This window comes from Mytilus trossulus, chromosome 11 (assembly GCF_036588685.1).
Source record: "Mytilus trossulus isolate FHL-02 chromosome 11, PNRI_Mtr1.1.1.hap1, whole genome shotgun sequence".
NCBI classification, from domain to species: domain Eukaryota; kingdom Metazoa; phylum Mollusca; class Bivalvia; order Mytilida; family Mytilidae; genus Mytilus; species Mytilus trossulus.
This window is the reverse complement of record NC_086383.1, coordinates 48,309,251-48,331,409: the sequence shown is the minus strand read 5'-3', so window position 1 is coordinate 48,331,409 and position 22,159 is coordinate 48,309,251. Positions and strand designations below refer to the sequence as shown.

The following is a 22,159-nucleotide window of genomic DNA, read 5'->3' as shown; positions in this document are numbered from 1 at the left end:
ATTTTAAAGGATATATGCCTATAGGACAAGGCAACCTCGGAAGGAGGGCAGTATATCTTATCTAAAATTGACTTCAAGGTTCAGCTAGCAAGCAAGCTAACCAAAGTTATTACATTTGCTTACACACTCAATGCAATTGGCTGCAGTGCTGTAAATTTCCTTCATTTCAGTAAATGGTTAAATGTAGTGTAAAACAAATAGTTTAAGATACATACGACATTTACTTCCGTAGTGTCTGTTAATACAGTTACAGGAAAAGGACGATCCTGAATATGTGCAAAAACCACCATTGTTACATGGCTTTGTAGAGCAGGGAGTGTCTGAAAGAATTGATAATACTATTTATATTCAGTTAAAATACATTTGGTAGATTTGGTTTTTTAACTCTCAGCAGTATTGGTTATTCTGTTAAGGCCGGTTATCATTGGTGACAAAGGCCGTCCGGAGAAAACGACCACAATTCGGTAGTAAAACTGCATAGTCACTTAAGACTGGATTTGTGCGGAGTTGGAAATCAAAACCGTAATGTTGACGGGCTAGTGATATACATAGTAGCTTTTTGCATATTGTCTGATAGAAATAAGTAATTGAAAGTTATGAAAAGTATCATAACAGTCAGTAGAATATGATTATTAGATTAGTATTAACCTATTTCACAGGACAAATGTCGGTATAATGTTGTACACACATTAAATATAACATTTGACAAAATCTCCCTTCAAGCGAAAACAAGTATAATACCAAGTTACGAGGGCCTAATACGTGTTTCCGTAATTTCAAACTTTTTTTTTTTATATTATATCCTAGAGCATTAAACAGAAAGACCTTAAGTGAATAGTCACAAGATCATCTAAAGCAACTTTGCCTGACGACTTTAAAAATACAAAACATATATTCTACAGTTTCCAAGTAACTATTATTGGTTTTTATAAAGATTCAATTGCTCAATACTTTCTGTGTTGTGTTTAGCTGATGACATTCAGGCTTCGTTTTTCTACAACTTTTTTCATCGCTTCTTGGTAATTTCTTATAATTGGAATAATTGATAATTGATCGTCACCATTCGTTATAAAATTATATAGTTTTACACATTGAGTTATATATGATTAAGACATAATCTTACAGGTTTCATATTAAATGCTTTACTATGATGGTATAATTTTAATTGGTGACCTTGACATATACCGGCAATTGCTTACATTCACAGTGCGGCCCATAAAATCCATCGTCACAATCACATCTATAACCACCAACATCGTTACGACATACTCCATCGTTATCACAGGTTACATTGTCACATGGATTATCTAAAGAAACAAAAAAAACCCGTTATAGTCGATATGCGTAATTGATGTATTAGAATTGGTACCGTTAATGTAATTACAGATGCAAAAGTATATCTGACAATAATGATTATGTAAGATTTCAAAAGTATATTATAGTAATAATGAGTTTTTGTCGATTTATGCAAGATTTGAATCTGATATAGTTGCATAAACACATTAAAACATTAAATATGTTCAACCACACAAAAAACAGATTATTTCATTAAACTGTTACAATTTATCAGCTCATGTCTAACAAACTGTCACCATGTAGAAGTAGAAACTAGTAAACACCTGCAAATAACTCGGCTTTAATGACTCCGTATATATAGTTAAATGTATAAGTAGATGAATCCCATTTGTAAAGTGTACTTTTAAATGTTGTTTCACCTTTAAAAAACCCGAGTTCATCAGGGAATTCAACTAAAACTGGAACGCCTCAGGGTGCGAAATTATTTTGCTGTTTTACAGACCCATTGGTGGCCTTTGGCTGATTTCAGCTCTTTGTTTGGGTTGTTGTCTTTTTGACACATTCCCCATTTCTATTCTCAATTTAGGTAGATTATAAAAAGTCTGTTACATTTTCTATTCCATTGCAGCTATACTGTATTAACATGTTTTTTGTAAATGAAATTTTTATATCCTTGCCCCTCTCGTCAAACTTACCATAGCGTAAACATATAGGCTGGTTGTTGTATGCAGCGACCACACATCTGGTTCGACCTCCACAAACATTTGGCCAACAAGCAGATTTGTCTGAAGTAGATACATGTCTTGTAATTGCCTATTTTCAACTAGAAGTATTCAATGTTAAAAAAAGTGCATTTTAATTCAGTCGTTTTGAATTTTGGTAATTAATATTGTCACTTGATGATGGGAGAACAATATATTGACTAATTTGTCGAATTCCTTATGTTCTCATGTTTAAAGAACATTTCGTAGTGGGAAAAATAACTGCTGAATTAATCATACAAGATATTAGGTTACCGATTTTCTAATATATTTTACTCAAATTATGTTAATCGCTAAAGAATCTATAAAAGTTTTGTTCAAACAATGCAGTATTATGTAACTTTATCATATGTTTAGTAGTAAATACAGTAGTTTTGCATATGTGATAAATAGCCTGCTGTTTAATCCATATCGCGCAACTTTGATGCGCACCCTTTATCGCATACCCTTTATTACACCCCTACCCTCCCTTTATCACACCCCTACCCTAAGGCCTTTGAAACAAGACAAAAGTAGAACTGAAGGTAACCCAGTGCTATGGATCAGAAAACAGTTCATATAATACTCTTCTGTGAAACATATGATAAAGCGTATAATACATGGCAAAATCCGTATCACATGCCGTATCACCCTCGACCAATATCATCCCTCGGGCCTAAAGGCCCTTGGGCTGATATTGATGTCTCGGGATGATACGACATATGATACGGATTTTGCCATGTATTATTCTCTATGTAATGGATTATATATTTTTCATAATTTCTGTTATTGATATGTATAGATTTATATCAGGTTTTTCATTGATATCGTAAAATATCAGTCGCGAGACACAATGTGAACCTTTTTGGTGATATCTATACGAAAAAAAAACAACGATTATCTCTTTATCATTCTATTACTGGTTTTTTTCATCCATTTTTTTGAGAGGTCTGTTTTGGGCAATCCTTTCACCCCAATGTGTGTTATTTGAGAAGAAAAGCATACAATGATAGAAATATAAGCTCCATGTATAAAACTAAATAGAAATGACACACAATGCAATATTATTGCAGTAATAATTTTACTTGGATTATATTGATGAAGATTTGGTTTCTTATGAATTTAACTCTGTAGTGACTAATGCTGAAATTGTAAATGCATTTGACGACTTGAAAATTTATATCTTGGCATGTGGTCCAGATATGATTTTAATGATGTTTTTTCAGATTAACTTGATAAATCGTATTCTGTTTTTTGTTGTTTAAAATATCAAATATTCATTTGATTCTGGTATTATTCCAGACATGTGATCGTAACTTTTATTTGTTCCGTGAAATGAAATCCAACTTTAAGGTAATATGAATGATGCTGCTTTTGTTTCATTGTTTGAAAAATGAGATGTTTCAGATATCAATTGTGTTGATAATAATGGTATTGAATAAAGCGCTTCATTTGAATAAAGTTTGTGTCATTAAATTAAGCATTAATAATATCCACATTCAATTTTTATGATATTACGTTAGCCCTGTAGTCAGCACTTGTGTGTTGACTTGAGTTATCAATGATATGTTCATAATTATAAATCAACTGTTAACAAAACTTTTAATTTTTGAAAAATAAGGCTTTTCTACCTCAGGAATAGATTTCCTTAGCTGTATTTGGCAAATCTTTTATGAACTTTTTGTCCTCAATTCCCTTCAACTTCTTTTTTTTTTTTTTTTGCCCTTTTATACATATTTTGATTCGAGTGTCACTGGTGAGTCTTTTGTCGACGAAACACGCGTCTGGCGTAAATATACAATTTTAATCCTGATATCTATAATGAGTTTATTATTATATTGTAATACTAGTACTCGAAATTGAAATTGATGCTCCTGGGGCTAAGTTATTGCTTTTAGTGAACATAATATGTAAAAAGTAAAATCACTGAACTCCAAGGAAAATTCAAAAAAGGAAAGTCTCTAATCAAATTGCAAAATCAAAAGCTCAAACACAGCAAACGAATGGATATCAACTGTCATACTAACGACTTGGCACTGATGATTTTCTTGTGTAGAAAATTGTGGATTAAAACTGGTTGTATGGCTAGCTACACCTCTCACTTGTACGACAGACGCATTAAATATTCCATTATATTGACAACGATGTGTGAATTAAACAAGCAGGCATAATAAGTAAAAATGTTAAAAAAAATAGAGGTACAACAGTATACATTATGGTTTAATCCTAATCACTATAAAAACAATCAAATATTAAACAAAGAAGCACAAACAGACAAAGCACATTACCAACAAATAAAGACGAGAATACAAAAATTTACCATAACACAATAACACATTGACGGGATGTACACTTTCTTAACCATGGCATGTATATATCAAAGAAACATAAAAAGGCATATAGACAAAATACATCAACAAAAAAGAAATAGTCCAGTCAATCTAGCATAAATTTGACCCTAACCTGAAAGTAATTGCAACAGAAGATTTTTAAGTTTTAATCTTTAGCATTATACCCCAAATATACACAGAAAAAAGTCCCATAAAATCTAACTTGAGGAAAACTAAAAAAATCACCATTTAAAATTCCTATGGAGATTTGCATTGAAAAGGGAAATAACTCTTGCAAAAAAGGCAGAAATATCTATAAAAAATGATACAAAATTATAACTTTACCGCTTCTATTCATCAGAATGTATTGATTCTTGATTTTTAAGCGGTCTTTAGAGTATAACAAACAACTTTAAAGGTGTTTTCATATATTTTATCAAGCTATAATCTAGATTTCGTAATTTATTAGTTGACCATTTTATGAATTTTTCAACATGTCAAGGTAAAGAATCTCAAATTTAATAAAAATTATTAAGCATGTATTCTTCTTTTTGTGGTTTAAAGTTTCTTAGATAAGTAAGTTGCTGAAAAAATATAATATACAGATATAAACAATACCAAATTTTCACATTATTTTTTTTTAAATGGTTACAAAGCTTCAAATTTGCAATTTCTTTAATGAAAAATGTACGAAAAAAATAAAACTACCCATAGCACTTCTGTTTTGTACATTTCATGAGCAGAATATTATATAATTTAGTCAAATACAAACTTATAACCCCATCAAAGTATCATACTATACATAAATTTCAAGAAAAACAAACCAAAAACTGACCAAAAAAGACTAATTTTTGCAAGAGTTATCTCCCCTCCCAATGTTAATTTCCATAGGAAATTTTAAATGCTGATTTTGAGTTTTCCTCAAGTTAGATTTTATGGGACTTCTTTCTGTGTATATAAAGGACATAATACTATAGATTAGAACTAAAATATTTTCTGTTGCAATTAGTTTGAGGTTAAATCTTAGTTTGACTGGACTAAAAGACAGGAATCCCAAAATGTGCAATTGCACAATATCACCATGACGGGATGTATAAGTACAGAGCCACGTCATATGCATCAAAGAAACACCATTACGTATATTAACAAAGCACATTATCAATGAAATGAAAGACAAGAATACAAAAAAATACAAAAGATATTTTTGTATAATGGTAGTCTACTATTAGCGAAACTAAAGCGAAATTATTAAAACAAAGCAAAAGGGTGATGTTTAGCATGATACAAAAAAAATAGAATAGTAGGATAACCCGATATGTTTCCAACTTTAAATGTTTGATAACATGGTCGTTGGCGATGTATGAGGCGTCGAAAATACTTGTAAGAAATTGTATAAAATATGTATTAATTGAAGAAAAGTACTCCCCATTGTATTCTAATAAGGAAAATTATGTTGTTATCTTATAGATTGATTGATTGCTGGTGCTTTGCTCCTTTTCATCTATCTCAATCATGGTTGAGATCGCCGAGGACACACGCTACATAGATTACTCAGCCACCGAGGCCATTGCCCAATTGATATTGTAGTTAAATACTGATGGTTGTATAAACATAACAAATGCTGTATGTATAAATAACAGATTTGTTTTCATTCTGAAAGGATATGTTCTAAACATCACAATTAAAAGGGATTCTTTCGGGGCTTTTCAAAACATGTTGATTTGTAATTTTAGTAAACAACTTTTATGTAAAGTCTTGGATAATAACTATTTCGTCCAAAAGATGTCTATAGCATAGCAATATAAGGAATTGATTAACACAGCAGTAAGGCATCAACAGTGACTGATCATTTATATATATCCAGAATTTTAAAATTATACCAACCATTTTTTTCTTTAATGAGAAGGTTGAATGATTTTACTTTTTTACTACTTTAGCTATTTCAGAATCCGAAGCATGGCTCTGACAATATAATCTCCTTGATGAGTACAAGTCAACCATAAATCATTCGTTAACCGATATTGCACGTGAGCAAATATAGCTATAAAATTGAGGGAACGAAAAAGCATCTTGAGGGAACGACATATCAATTTATGTCAATTTAGAAAAAAACATCCACCAAAGAGCAGATAACTTTATCAAATGAAAACTACATGTTATTAATTTTAAGTGTCTGACGAGCTTTTTTTTTTATATGTAAGGTATACCTCAACAGAACAAGTATATTATAAAAAGGTTAACTTTTCATGAGGGAGTGGGAATCTGTGAAAGAAACTGGTGTTTTATCAGTTCAAGGTCAAACATAATATAATAGCATTTTATCTGAACAATGATTGTTTAGTGACCAAGTTTTAAAAGCTTCTAACACAAACGTATAAAGACAGAAAGTGTATGCATCATAATTTTTGACCACGTTTTTCAACATATGACTAATTTACGGCGGCAAGATGTACGGTGGCAGAATGCGGCCATGAAAGAAAAAATATTATGTTGTTCCCTCAAGATACTATGTCGTTCCCTCAAGATGCTATGTCGTTCCCACAAGATAGCTATCTCGTTCCCTCAAGATGCTTTGTCGTTCCCTCAAGATACTATGTCGTTCCCACAAGATAGTTATCTCGTTACCTCAAGATACTATGTCGTTCCCACAAGATAGTTATCTCGTTCCCTCAAGATATTATGTCGTTTCCTCAATATACTATGTCGTTCCCTCAAGATACTAAGTCCTTCCCACAAGAAAGTTATGTCGTTCCCTCAAGATACTATGTCGTTCCCTCAAGATATTAGGTCGTTACCTCAATATACTACGTCGTTCCCTCAAGATGTTATGTTGTTCCCTCAAGATGCTATGTCGTTCCCTCAAGATACTATGTTGTTCCCTCAAGATACTGTGTCGTTCCCACAAGATACTGTGTCGTTCCCACAAGATAGTTATCTTGTTCCCTCAAGATACTATGTCGTTCCCACAAGATAGTTATCTCGTCCCCTAAAGATAATATGTCGTTCTCTCAAGATATTATGTCGTTCCCTCAATATACAAGTCGTTCCCTCAAGATGTTATGTTGTTCCCTCAAGATGCTATGTCGTTCCTTCAAGATACTATGTTGTTCCCTCAAGATGTTATGTCGTTCCCTCAATTTATTATGTCGTTTCCTCAAGATACTAAGTTGTTCCCTTGGCATCTGGAGGGAACAACATAGCATCTTGAGGGAACGACATATCATCTTAAGGGAAAAACATAGTGTCTTGAGGGAACGACATAATATCTTGAGTGAACGACATGGCATCTTGAGGGAACGAAAAAGCATCTTGAGGGAACGACATATCATCTTGAGGGAACGAGATAACTATCTTGTGGGAACGACATAGTTTCTTCAGGGAACAAGATAACTATCTTGAGGGAACAACATAGCATCTTGAAGGAACTACATAGTATCTTGAGGGAACGACATAGCAGTTTTAGGGAACGAGATAACTATCTTGTGGGAACAACATAGTATCTTGAGGGATCTTGTGGGAACGACAAATCATCTTGAGGGAACGACATAGTATCTTGAGGGAACACCATAAAAAAAATTCTAACATGGCCGCATTCTGCCACCGTAAAAATAATAAGTAAACGTATTGAACATCTATATGCATTTACAGTTTCTTTGGTCATTATAAACATGGACTATACATCAATTCATATGTGTTAATGTTTTTTTATACTACGCATCCTACCTGTGTCCATCTGTTAATCTCAGTAAAACTGTATCCAGGTACATTCGACAGTTGGTCCCCTGGGTACGAAACAGTTAACAATTCACACACCAGTGTTTCCGTTTTGAAGTTTAAAGCATTGCAGCCATGGTGCGACATGCATTCCTTTACACACATTTTAGGTCCTATATTTTTATAAGCTGTCATAACATACGTGTCCATGTAATTATTGTTTTGGAATGAACCACCAGTGATCGTGTGGCACGTGTATACATGAACAAAGAAAACGCAAAAGCAAGGTATAATAACTTTGTTCATTTCTAGTATTTATTACGCCTTATCCGATTAAACGGTATGCAATGTTTTAAAATAGTTTTATCATGTCCACGTTTTAATTTTAAAAATTGCTAGATAGATGATTTAAAATGTAAAATATTGATCGATGGAAACCAACGGGGTTAATCTTCCAAAGTTGTAATTCCTAAATTATATGTATGTTACTCCGAAGTTTCGAAATTTCAACTAAACATTATTTTTTTTCAATACATTCAATTTTCCAACAATGAAATTCGGTAGATAATATCACAGAACTGCAACTCTTAATTAGCGACTCTAGCTGGGACTATGTAATTCAATAGAATTATAATATTAATGTTTAATACTTGCAACATGGAATATCAGTCAATTCGATATTTGCAATACAACTTCAAGCTATAATTTCGGATATTGCAAGTCACAGACTTTTCAAGCCAGTTCGCATTGGAAAAGATGAAAAAGAGAAAAGATATTTTCTAAATCTTTCCTTTGCCAACAAAGGTCTTGATGGCGTCAACCTAGGCAATATCCTTCATCATAAATTAGTTCAATCGAAAATACCTCCTTATTTCAAAGACCAGTCTGTACCAATAATTTCTTATACCTATATCAAACCTATTGCAACTAAAATATTCAATTACAAACGCGTTTTGCAGGATCTCGATATTGACGACTTCAAGTCTAAACCTCCTGATTGCACTTGTGCTAGTTCCCAATTCACATATAATCCTGCTGGCCACGTTATTACCGGTGACCTTAACATTGTTAATAACACCTCTCTACGAAATGTGTTATCGAAAGGTCCGAAATATCGTCAGCCTAAATCCATCAATTGGAAATACAACTTTAAAATTATGATGGATTCAGTCGAGGATTATGCCAGGCAATGGGCTAAGCGCGAGAAGGAAGACGTAGACGCGCTATCCGTATGGATTAAGGCAGTAAGGTCGTTAATACAAATCAGAATTAAGAAACTGAATGGGTCCATCAATGCCCATGCTACGTCAATCTTTAAAGACTCTAATGTTGCTAAACACCTATCCGAGCTCCATGATAAATATGTTGTTGTCCCCGCAGACAAAGCCCCAAATAACATCGTTTTTGTCTGTAAAAGTCATTACATTAATTGCTTGATAAACGAATTAGGTATAGACAATTCACTTGGAAACTCAACATATACCCTCACGACACTTACCAAAGAGGAAATCCTGGATAATCATAGGTCTGTCCTTTGTTCCTTTGGTATTTCAACCAAAGATGAAGAACTGGATCTTCCATCACTGTATTGGATACCTAAACTACATAAGTGTCCTTACAAACAACGGTATATTGCTGGGTCTTCCAAGTGCTCCACAAAACCTCTTTCTAAATTATTAACATCTATTTAATCAGCAATCAAAGATGGGCTTCAAAGTTATTGTGAAACTGCCTATTCTAGAGGCGGCGTGAATCAGATGTGGATACTTTAAAATTCCAAAGATCTTTTAGAGTACATACAATCTTAGGCCGTGTTCACACCAAACGCCGTGTAGAGTAAACATGTTTACAATTAGTTTAGTGTAGTGTACACCGGTTTCACATTACATTTGTTCACATCTGTACACCTTGTTTAGCTACCTGTACATACGATTTGTTCTCACTTGTAATCACCAGCATCGAAAAAAAGGAATAAAAACGAACGCGCGAAAAAAAATCTGACTCAGATAAAAAAAAATAACCCTCCCCCTTTTTTTAAGTTAAGTGGTTGCTACTTTATGAAAGCCATTTTTAAAATTTGCAGTAGTTTGAATATTCTAGAGATGTCTCGATATCATAACGCATTAGAAAACTTTAGCTGCAACAGCGTGCTTACAGCCGAAAAAAAGGATTGAGATATTAGGGATCACTACATTTTTATCTTTTCTGTTCGTTTCAAATAGTATTTCTTCTCCAAGGAGTATTTGGTAAAGGAATAGGGTAACGTTTTTTTTAATTTATTTTACGTGTTATTTAACGGATTTGAGATACTAGACAAAGGGTGCAATCAACAGTTTTTTTCTATGACGTCATGTTTTGAGGGACCATGCATGTGTGACCCTTACTGGTGGACTGATTATTAAAAATACTTGTATACATCTAGATATCACTGGAATCAGAATGTTCTCTAGTTTATAATGAAATAAAAATAATGTGTACTTTTAATATATTATAAAAATATCATCCAATGAACATGGGGAAAAAAAGGTATAGTATTAACATAAAAAACTTGAAATCAGGTCAAGTGCACACCCATGAAGACATGATCCATGCACATTTTTCATAATCAAAACTGTATGAATTTTGTAGGTTTTTACCTGGCCTTTCAAAAAAATCTTGTTTCAGGGTAAGGTTTCCTGCTCCGAAAAGAGCTACAGTGGCTGCAAATAAGTTTTCAATTTTCACTGCTAAAAAACCAGACTGTTTACAGTGTTGTCTCCCCTCGAAACATGTTTATTTAATATAATTTTTAAAATTATTTCAATCATTCAACCTGTTTTAATTGAAAGCTTATTAACCAATTTTTACAATCAAATACAAAAAACATAATACTTTTTCACCAAGTAAGTAAATAAACAGGGGTTTTCCTCCATGGTTATTTTTAGACGGGGAATAACCCCTAGTTTTTGGTACGAAACTGTTTATAGCACCCAAACATATCATTTACCTCACACTTTTTTTAGTCATGCATTTATGCGTGAATCGTTTTTTGAGTAAAGACCAGTGGCGAATATTTCTGTGTACGTCAATTCGATTCGAAAAGACCTTTTCAAATGAATTAGGCAGCAACTATTTACTTCATTTTTTGTGGAGGGGTAGGGGGGCGTGAGCTATTGATTTTTTTTTCAGGACAAATTTTGGTGACAAGTCGAAATCAATTTTAGCATTATATATAGTGGCAGCTGAGAGTGAAACAAACAATGTTTTTTTCAGGGCCAAAAACTAGAAGCATTTTCAACTATAATAGCCCCCCTCCGAAAATCAATTGGTTGCTGCCTTGTGGGTTCGGCAATGATGCTGCATTGAGTCTTGGTTAGGGGTTAATAAAGTACGTTATTTTTTTTTCTGTAAAATTTAGACAACTAATAATTATCAAAAATATCAATTTTACTCAAAAATAGTTTCCTCCTTAAATATATACACGATAAAACTAATGTCCTAATTGCCTAGTTTTGTGTACACTTAACCTACACACGGCCTACATCGACTATCGACTGTGTGTAGGTAAAACATGATTTAAACTACATGTAAACATTGAGTTTAATCAATGGGAACGCAATTGTGTTTAGTTTACGTGTGAGTTACACTAACACAACACCGAATTTAGGTCAATGTGAACGCGGCCTAACTCTCTTTCATCTTGTAACAGTATTAAAACATTTGACTTTTCTACTCTTTACACAAGTATTCCACATTTTAAACTAAAAGACAAATTGAAAGAGTTGGTATTACTTTGCTTCATAAAAAAGAATGTCCAACGTAGATACAAGTACATGTATCTTGTCTTAGGGAGGGATGAATCCTACTTAATTTGTAAAGAATCACTCTGATTCAAACAAAAAATTCTCTGAAACCGATATTATCAAGATGCTTGATTTCTTGATTGACAACATATTTGTTACGTTCGGAGGACATGTTTTTCAACAGACTGTCGGCATCCCAATGGGAACAAACTGTGCCCCTCTACTTGCCGACTTGTTTCTTTATTAGTATGAGGCTGACTTCAAGCGGGAATTTCTTAGGAAGAAAGATAAGAAGTTAGCAATATCCTTTAACTCTACTTTCCGCTATATAGATGACGTTCTTTCACTAAACAATTCAAAATTTGGTGACTATATGGAACGCATCTATCCCATCGAATTGGAGATAAAGGGTACTACAGATACAGTTAAGTCGGCTTCATATCTTGACTTACATCTAGAAATTGACAATGAGGGTCGGTTGAAAACAAAACTTTACGACAAAAGAGATGATTTCAGCTTTCCAATTGTGAACTTTCCATTTCTAAGTAGCAACATTCCAGCAGCACCTGCATACGGGGTATATATCTCCCAATTGATACGATATTCCAGCTGCTTGCATTTACTATCATGATTTTATAGAGGGTTATTGCTCACAAGGAAGCTATTAAACCAAGAGTTCCAAATGGTGAAGTTGAAATCATCCCTTCGTAAATTTTACGGACGCCATCACGAGTTGGTTGACCGTTATAGAATAACCGTTTCACAAATGATATCGGATATGTTCCTTACGTCGTAACTACAATCCCCTTCCCTTTCATGAATGTGACCTACCGAATTAGACTATTTACCGGATTTGTAATCACATAAGCAACACGACGGGTGCCACATGTGGAGCAGGATCTGCTTACCCTTCCGGAGCTCCTGAGACCACCCCTAGTTTTTGGTGGGGTTCGTGTTGTTTATTCTTTAGTTTTCTATGTTGTGTCGTGTGTACTATTTTTTTTCTGTTTTTCTTTTTCATTTTTAGCCTTGGCGTTGTCAGTTTGTTTTAGATTTATGAGTTTGACTGTCCCTTTGGTATCTTTCGTCCCTCTTTTGCAACATGTTGATAAAATGTCCTGCATTTCTATTACTAGTAAAGTGTATTTTTCAGGTTTCTGACGTAAATCGAAATAATTTGTTGGATCGAAAATTATGGACAGCAATATTAGGGACGACATCAAAAGATCGATGTAGGATAAAAAAAAAAAACACAAGCTGAAAACAAACCCTCAGATCAAACAAAAATGAATGTTTATAGTTTCCTGATGATGTCTTGGGTGTATACCATTATCAATAATTGCACCATTTCCTGATAATCCGCTACTTTCATATCGTGCATACATTTACAAGTCTTTGTGCATGCGTTTTGTTTGTATCTAAGTTTTTAAAACATAACACTAGTATGCACGAAAATGCATAGTCTTGTGTATTTAGAATTCTTTTTGGGTATATTGTAAAAATGCTTAATTTCCTGCCATGTGCTAAATGATAACAGTGGTGTATGATCGTATCTGTCGTGATAACAGCGGTGTATGATCGTATCCGTCGTGATAACAGCGGTGTATGATCGTATCTGTCGTGATAACAGCGGTGTATGATCGTATCCGTCGTGATAACAGCGGTGTATGATCGTATTCGTCGTGATAACAGCGGTGTATGATCGTATCCGTCGTGATAACAGCGGTGTATACTCGTATCCGTCGTGATAACAGTGGTGTATGATCGTACATTCGTCGTGAAAACAGCGGTGTATGATCGTACATCCGTCCGGGCTTGATCAGGTCAGTTGTTCAGTCTGGGCATTTTAAACTGCATTGATGGGAGATACAGTAGTTGAATGATCAATATGTCTCCTAAAACATTTTTATACGATACGCTCGAATCGGCTCGGTTTAGATAACATTCGTTCATATGCCGTATCACCATCGGAGCTAAAGGCCCTTGGGCTGATATTGGTGTCTCGGGATGATACGACATTTGATACGAATTTTGCCATGTATTATTCTCTATATATAAAACAAAGCTTCATGAAACTCAAAAAAGAAAAGAGATAAGTAAATTTAATCCAAATATCAAATAACACCAGAACTAATTTAAAAGATTTTTCAAAACTGACAGTATCAAAATATCATCTCAAGAGTACAGGTGAAATTTTATTTTGATATCAAAAAGAGAAGATGTGGTATAACTGCCTGTGACTCAGAATGAGACAACAAACAACCCGAGATCAAAAGTAATGAGCCTGTAATTGACAGACAGACATGTACATCTTGCAATATTTCGATACATCGAACCAACACAATCACAAAACCACACTATGAACAAATGAAAACGACCTGACTTACACGTTAGAATCATTCAATATACCAAAAATAGCATCTGCAACAATAACCAACACCATGAAACGTTGTATGAACCATAAGTTGAGAACAAAGTAAATCAAACCTGTTATGAACAGACCGTATAATCATTCTATACACCAAATATAGTTTGTCTTTCCTTATATGGGATCTGAGATCTAGGTTTGACCATTGAAACTTTAATCTTAATCTCTGAGACATGAAATGAGGTCAAGGTCAGGTGTACTTTGTCTTACGGACATTCAAATCTTGAAAATAGTGAGGCTTTTATTATTCTAGCGTCACTGATAATTATTTTATATGTTTGTATACTGTCAACGTATGGAACAAATATACCAGTAACAATCGCTGACACTATTTTCTATTGGTAACAAAATGATTATTCAATAAATTAAAACATCAAAAGTGAAATAAATATATATATATATGTCTAGCTAATATTTTCATTCTTGCAACAGAGACTATCAGATGCGATGAAGAATTGTATATAGATGGAGTTACAAAATGTCTATGGCAGCTTTTTTTTTTTAAATATTTAACGGATGAACGGCTAGGAATGGCTTTCGTTTAGCCTGAACGGTTCTTATATATTTCAGGGAACTTTGACCTATAACCGCTAAGTTTGTCTGGAGATTGTTTCAGGTTCGATGTCATACAAGTTCCACAACAGTTAATCCCGATAACCACATCTTCTGTTAATAGTGTAGAACCTGTTCTCCTAATACAGAATCTTCCTGAGGTTAAGTCGTTGATTTTCTGGCATCCTCTAGCCTGTGGTGCATCGCCCCATGGACAATCTGAAAAAGGAGTATTACAAGGATGAACATTTGTTTATCTCAATTATTTCAAGAATATTTATTAAGTTCCTGCATACATATGGACAAAGGGAGACCTGGTGAATACGTCAGTGATACAGCATTACAACAATTAACAAAAACAAACTAGAAATCTTTTTGTGCATATAATTAAGATTCTTTCGTATTAATTTTACCTATTGATACAACTTCTATTTCTTTTTTGTTATTTTATGTGTTATTTATAGTTAAATCACGACTCTTTTTTATATATATATATATACCAGCTTTCATAACTGTTTGGACTGACTATAAATTTTCACTCCTGTTTTCGTACTGAAATATTTCTGTTCTTCATTACTTTACAAAAGTAAATTCATTTACCTAGGTGCATTATTCTATTTGGCGGCATTTTGTTCCAAGTTATGGTTGTCTTTCTAAAATTTATTATTATGACGCGAATTCTGTTTGAATGATTTTTTTATAACTTAAATATTTGTTAAAAAAAAAGAAACGGAAGTACCGTAACGTTTCCAATTTTGGTTCTGTTGTATAGGATTTTAGTTGTAACGCTATTAAAGTTATGACGTCATATGCAATGTAAAAAAAGAAACGCTATCATCGGGTAACGTTTTTTCATATCAAGGAATTATTAAAAATGAAATTGGTATTGTAGATTTCTGCGCAGATGCGGGAATTCAAAACATAACATAAAAAAAATCAATCGTCACAACTCGGCCAATTCCGTACAGAAGCGGATTCAATCGGAACTACTCGGCCTTTCTGGTTGCACGAAGAAATAACCTCGTATGCATTAGGCGGAGGAATCATTGTCCGGAAAATTTTCCGATTTGATTCAAAATTATATTTTTTCGACTGGACTGGTACATTTTTTTTACCACTACTGATTTACCTTGCTCCTGTCCGGAAAATTTTCCGATCCGATTAAATTTTATATTTTTTCGACTGGAATGGTACAATTTTTTTACCATTACTTATTTACTTTGCTCCTTCTTTCGCGCCAAAATATTTGGCAGAGTTAAAGTTCTTGATTACTGTGATATGTAACCAAATTATAGCGCCACCTGGAGGATAGTACTTCTTTGTGTCGCGGATCACTACAATTCCGGCCAACAATTTAAGAAGTATTTCTCCGTAGTGCATACGAGGTTATTGTACTGCATAGCGAGAATGGCCGAGTAGTTACGATTGAAGCGGATTATCTTTTAAATTCAACCGAAACAATCTAAATAAGTTATTGTAAATATTTGTAAATGTCACGTATTCAGCTTGTTCCGTTCTTTTACGCCAATTTAATAGTGCATTTATTTATAAGTGGAAGTTATCAATCCATTAAAAGTTTTTTTTTACTTACCATTAGCTATAAAGCTTTCGTCTAAAACAACACTTAGACACGAAGTTTTACAAATTCTGTACGTGCTTTCCTCATAACAATGTTTTCTGTGTGTGTCTTTCTTATCTACGATTAATCTGTGACAAAAAGCAGCTGAAATAATAAAATAAGTTTTTGACTGTTGGTCAGATATATGGAATCCTCTAGTGTTATTCTTGTAGTGCAATTAAAAATTTATACCCGCTATTAACCTCTACTTTTCTTTTTTTTATAATTTTGTTAAATTAAGTTTAAAAGGCTTTATCGTATATTTAGTAGTAAATACAGTAGTTTTGCATATGTGATAAATAGCCTGCTGTTTAATCCATATCGACTTTGATGCACACCCTTTATCGCACCCCTACTTTTTTTTTCATCTGTGGTCCGATAAATTAATAATGTTGTGTTTCATTGCTTATTTTTTTAACAAAACGCAGCAGAAAAAGTTTAGCGTGCGATAAAATCGTTATACGGTTAACCACTGACCCCCTACAGACCATAGAGGATGAATAAAATAAAGTTGGAAGTCCAATCAACTTGAAACTTAGTACACATATTTCCTGAGATAGCCGTGGTGTAGTGGTTAGTGCATCGGACTGCTAACACAAAAGTTCCTGGTTCGATTCCCGTTTGGGATGAAAATTTCAGGAACTCCATTTTCGGCTGTCCCTTGACACCATTTGCGAGTATGGTCTTGAGGAAACGATGATAGTCCGTCGGACGAGGACGAGGACGATAAATGGCTGACCCGTGTTAAGAGAGAGCCATATCTCTTGTACGTTAAAGACACCCTTGTCGATTTCGAAAAAGAGTAGGCTTATGCCGCTACAAGGCAGCACTCGCACCCGCAAAGTGGAAAGGGATTAATATAAGTTGTTTAAACTAAACATATTTCCTATGGTATGATTTTTTTAATTTTAATGCCAAATTATAGATTTTCCCCATTTTTACGGTCTACTGAACATAGAAAATGATTTTGTGCATGGGGCATCCATGTACTGGGGATACATTCTTGTTTTATTCTGGTTTGACTAATATTTAAAAAAAACAAGGTCACGTAAATGACTGAAATTGAATTACTTACGTTCGGCAAAAGTCTGTTCTAAGATTGTGAATAACACCAGTAGTACAAATCTATTGGTATCCATATCCGAATCTGAAAAAAAGAGGATATTCCAAAGTCTATTATAACTGTTTGTTGGTTAACAAGAAATTTGTAACAAAAAGAATGTATATGAAAATTAAATTTTTGAATGGCTAAAAAGAAAAAAGAATTTTTTTGGCTGAATTCCCAGTGGTGAATATTTTATATAATATATATCCCAGCGATTCAAGACGATAATAAATCACATCATTTCTGTAACCGACGAAGAAGAAATTCAAGTTGATTCTACATATTTCATCGACAATAATGCATACATAATAGTTTTTTTGTTGTCTAAATGTACTTTAATCATTCTAATCATTTTCTGTGCTTTATTTTGTAATTCATTCATTTGATTGTATAGCTCAAATTTTGGGCACCATGATTGGTTAATAAAAATTATCTTATCTTATCTAATAAGACTTCGCCGGTAAATTACATAGAATTGCTTCGCAGATTAAAACTGTGTTAATCAATATTTTAAAAAACATTTTTCTATTGTATTTCCTGTCTATTTAATTAACAAACTAGTATTACAATATTAACGTTTTAAAGATATCCTTCAGTAGGACTTTTCAGTATACAGATATGGATAGTTAACTGCACATTGACACAATTTTTGATATGTAATGTGGTACAAATAGACAGGAAATACGAGAAAAGATTTGAAAAAACATTGATAAACAAAATTTTAATCTGCTAACTTCAACTTCAACTTTTACTTTTAACCGAGTCCCTGTGTGGTACATGAGGTCATGTTGCATAGACTAGAGACAAAACTTTGCCTGGGCAGAAATGATTTCTACGGACCCATCAAAAGTTTTTTTTCCTTTCTAGAGGCTTCCTGTATGTAGCTATGATCGTACAGAGAGAGAGAGAGAGCTGGATACTTCCACTCTTTTGACATGAAAAAATGATTACAAAAATGAGGATAGGGAAAGCCCCCAGAGGAAGATACACTGGGTTCAATTGCTGTATCAAGAGTGCCGTCAGGTTTTGTTAAAAATTGACTCATGTGTTTAATAGTTGTAGCACAAGACTTACCTTTACATAATTTATGTATCGGTTCAAACAATCAGAAGTTTTATATTAACTCTAGGAAAATAAACTACTCACCAGCAAAAACAGTCGTATTTACGTAAACAAAATAAACACTAAAATTTTAAATAGAAATCAACTACCACGTGATTGATATTTTCAAAGAACTGTGTTCACGTGCCAGAACATTTATAGTTTACATTTTTTTATGGCTAGTGTGTAGTCCTATAATATATGCCTTCGCATTATATATTCACTTTTTTACGTTTTCATGCTGATATTTTCATTTTATATTTTTTGTCTAATGCTCGGGTGGCAAAAAAATACCAGAACAGTAAATATAAATATTAAATAATGCCCCCGAGGTCATATATTATAGGACTAGGCTAGTAGTGTGATGCTAGTCTTCGATAACAGATGGCATTGTTGCATGGAAAAGCAAACCATCAGTTATGACTTTCCGAGATCATTCCATATTTTGTGAAAAAAACGAAAGATTCTACTCAGAAAAAAAACCCAAATTTTCAAACATATAAATGATACTTTCACCCATTTTTTTTTATTTGTCGAAGTTCATATTTTACGTTTACAAAATTTAATATCATAATACAAAGTAACATAAACTATGTTGTTATGTTGTCTTCCACTTATTATCGGTAACTGCACTATAAAGAAGATTTCAAACAGCAACGTGAACATACGGGAAGACAAAGATGTATAAAAAAAACAAACTTTACAGACAAACGTAAGAAACGATTTATAATATCTTGAAACCATAACTTGAATAATTAATTTAAAGAAAAAAAATATAACAGAAAAAAGTGACTGAATATCAGCATTATAATAAACACAGCCTACCTTAAAACTTTACACTACGCTACGTTACGTTTCACCCAAAAGATTTCAAATGACGTCCTGTTGACTTTATGACGTAAACGCGCCAAAAATCATGAAGCCAATAACACTGTTTCGCGGTATATTAACTTTTTTGGATTTCATTGCCCTTGAAATTAAAATATCATTTTTTCCAAAACGAAAAAACACAAGTGATATTTTAAACTAAGCAGATTTTACTGTTACAAATTGGTTTGAGAAATTTTAAATACGTCACAGATGAATATTGTGGATATTGTTTATACGTTGTGTTCGCTCGTTTTGGGTGTTTCTAGCTCACAGAGAATATAGCCAAAAGTTCAAACTCGTTTCAACTTTGTATTGCGTAAGATTTATGGCAAAAATTATAAATAACAGGCAAATCTTTACGGAATAACACCACTAAATCATAACACACTTGCTTTCTTTTTTGCAACTTCAAGCATTCATAGCTATTTTGTCTTACGTTTAAACAAAGTTGTAGTACTAATTTCATCTCAAAACTATACAGGTGCTTAAAAAAAGTAGCATACCTTAGAATTAACATAGAACACACGGGTTTCCGAAAGTTGGGTAGTACAAAAACGTTTGATCTGAGCAACAGGGCAAATATGTCCTTCCATTTTTATTTCATCTATCTATATTTTTTCAATTTGTAACATTCAAAAGAAACTTGAAACAAAGGTTCTGGTTATGTCAAATAGAAACCGACCGTGCGAGCGAGCGAACGCTTTATAGCCAGTCAATGTAAATTTAAAAAACTCCCATGAGTAAGTAGACAATGTTACAGTCATTTCTTATAATTTAATTCACTTTCACCCAATCAAGCATTAGACATATTACATCCAGAATTATAATAAAACATTAATAATATAGCAAAAGGTTGAATTTATAAAAATGACGCGTATTTTATTAATTAACGGAAATATAAGAAGAAAAACTTGAGGTTGGAATAAAATATTTATTTCAGTTTACATCTCTTTTCTACTTTTGATCTGTTTTCAGATACAACTTATCTAATCTGCTGTGTAAATATCTGTCAAGTAACTAGATCAGGCCTTTCCATTGACTAACCAAATAAACACGTATTCACGGCCTTACTTTCTATGAAATTTCAAAATGCTTGATGAAACGAAGTAGAAATCCCTCAATTATCACACATTTACTTGTTTAGAATATTTTTTATAAGGGTAAGCAACCATTTAATAACATACACAGCTACTTTTGCATAGGTACTATTTGTGTACTAAAAATCTGCAGTACCGGAAATTTACTTTAAATCTTCAGTACTATTTTGTTACTTTAAAAATATTGTTATATTTAGGTACCTGTATTTTACAGTACTTAATTTGTACTTGAAATTTAGGTACTACAGATTTTTGGTTACTACCGTTACATTTTCAGCATTTTGAAAGTTTTTCTATTTTAGTACAAATCAAGTACAGTCAAATACAAGTACCTTAGTATTACAATAATTTTAAAGTAAAGAAATTGTAATAAATATTAAAAGTAAATTTCTAGTGCTACATATTTATAGTACAGAAATAATACCTATGCAAAAGTAGCTGTGTATATTGAGATGACGCCTTAATAGGAAGCAAATAGTGAAATACGGAATAGAACTATACATATATGATAATTTTCAAAAACTGACCAACAGTAACCAAATATAAGTCAATGTTCGTTAATTAAGAATAACCATACTTACTTAAATTTGAAGTTGTTGATTGTAAAGTATCTGATATTGATTCACAAAGTTTAAGCAACAGGTGTCGCCCATATTGTATTTAATGACATGCAATCACTGCGAGGCTCTATACCGTTTTGTTAAATATTTTCATCATGATGGTAATATTGCGGGTTTTTTTTAAGACGACATGAAAATCGTTAACCAAGTAAACTGTGACTTATAAACTATAAACAGAAGTTACTTCTTATTTTGTACTGTGTAATACACCCCCATAAGTCCCAAGTTAGGGGAGGGTGTAGCGCCATCAAACATGTTTAACCGCGCCACATTCTGTACGTGTCTGTCCCAAATTAGGAGCTTGTAGTTTGGTGGTTGTCACTGGTTAACGTCTGTCATATTTGTTTTTCGTAATATGTTTTATTAAAATTAGGCTATTAGTTTTTTCCATTGAATTTTTCAATTTTTAATATGTGATCCTTTTAAAGCTATACGGTATAGATTTTTTTCCTCATTGTTGAAGGCCGCCACCGTATGCTTGCCTATAATTGCTTGCATCCACTTCATTTGAACTTTAGTGGATAGTTGTCTGATAAGCATAAAATACCACATCTCCATATTTTTATATGTTCCTTTACAATGTAATTGTTTTCAAAGTAGAGCCTTGCTATTTCCTATAGGACGCCTGGACAACTTTCACCATTACCCTAGATTTCAGGGACACTAAAGCTTTCTCATATGTTCCTACATTTTGCATTTAGCTTTAATGCATACTAATGCGATACCCAACTTTACTAATTTTTAAATGTTTACCGACATCTTCTTCATTATACTTACCAGGGGAGCGTTCATAGAATTATCTATTGACGACAACAACAACAAAACAACAACAAAAACTGCTTGAAGTTCTTGAACTAATGTTTTAACCTGTTACTCAATCATTTCTTGAATAACACATAGTAATTT

The 22,159-nt window shown here is 33.1% G+C and overlaps 1 protein-coding gene and 1 long non-coding RNA gene across 4 annotated transcripts; both read right to left on the bottom strand.

Annotated features, from left to right (window-relative positions):
* Positions 1-213: 213 nt before the first annotated feature.
* LOC134690431 (uncharacterized) lies at positions 214-2,082 on the bottom strand. Its single transcript, XR_010101929.1, has 3 exons — positions 1,992-2,082; positions 1,200-1,307; positions 214-320 (listed from the first exon to the last, which is right to left on the bottom strand). It is a non-coding gene; the product is annotated as an uncharacterized LOC134690431 (long non-coding RNA).
* Positions 2,083-14,603: 12,521 nt separating this feature from the next.
* LOC134691247 (uncharacterized) lies at positions 14,604-19,591 on the bottom strand. Of its 3 annotated transcripts, none has more exons than XM_063551629.1 (4): positions 19,492-19,591; positions 17,536-17,607; positions 16,434-16,565; positions 14,604-15,061 (listed from the first exon to the last, which is right to left on the bottom strand). In XM_063551629.1, the coding sequence occupies exons 2-4, from the start codon at positions 17,597-17,599 to the stop codon at positions 14,832-14,834; spliced, it is 426 nt and encodes a 141-aa protein (XP_063407699.1). In that variant the 5' UTR covers positions 17,600-17,607; positions 19,492-19,591; the 3' UTR covers positions 14,604-14,831. The 3 variants fall into 3 exon arrangements, with proteins under 3 accessions (XP_063407699.1, XP_063407701.1, XP_063407700.1); XM_063551631.1 differs by lacking the exon at positions 19,492-19,591 and adding an exon at positions 18,712-18,804; XM_063551630.1 differs by lacking the exon at positions 19,492-19,591 and adding an exon at positions 18,640-18,689.
* Positions 19,592-22,159: the final 2,568 nt, after the last annotated feature.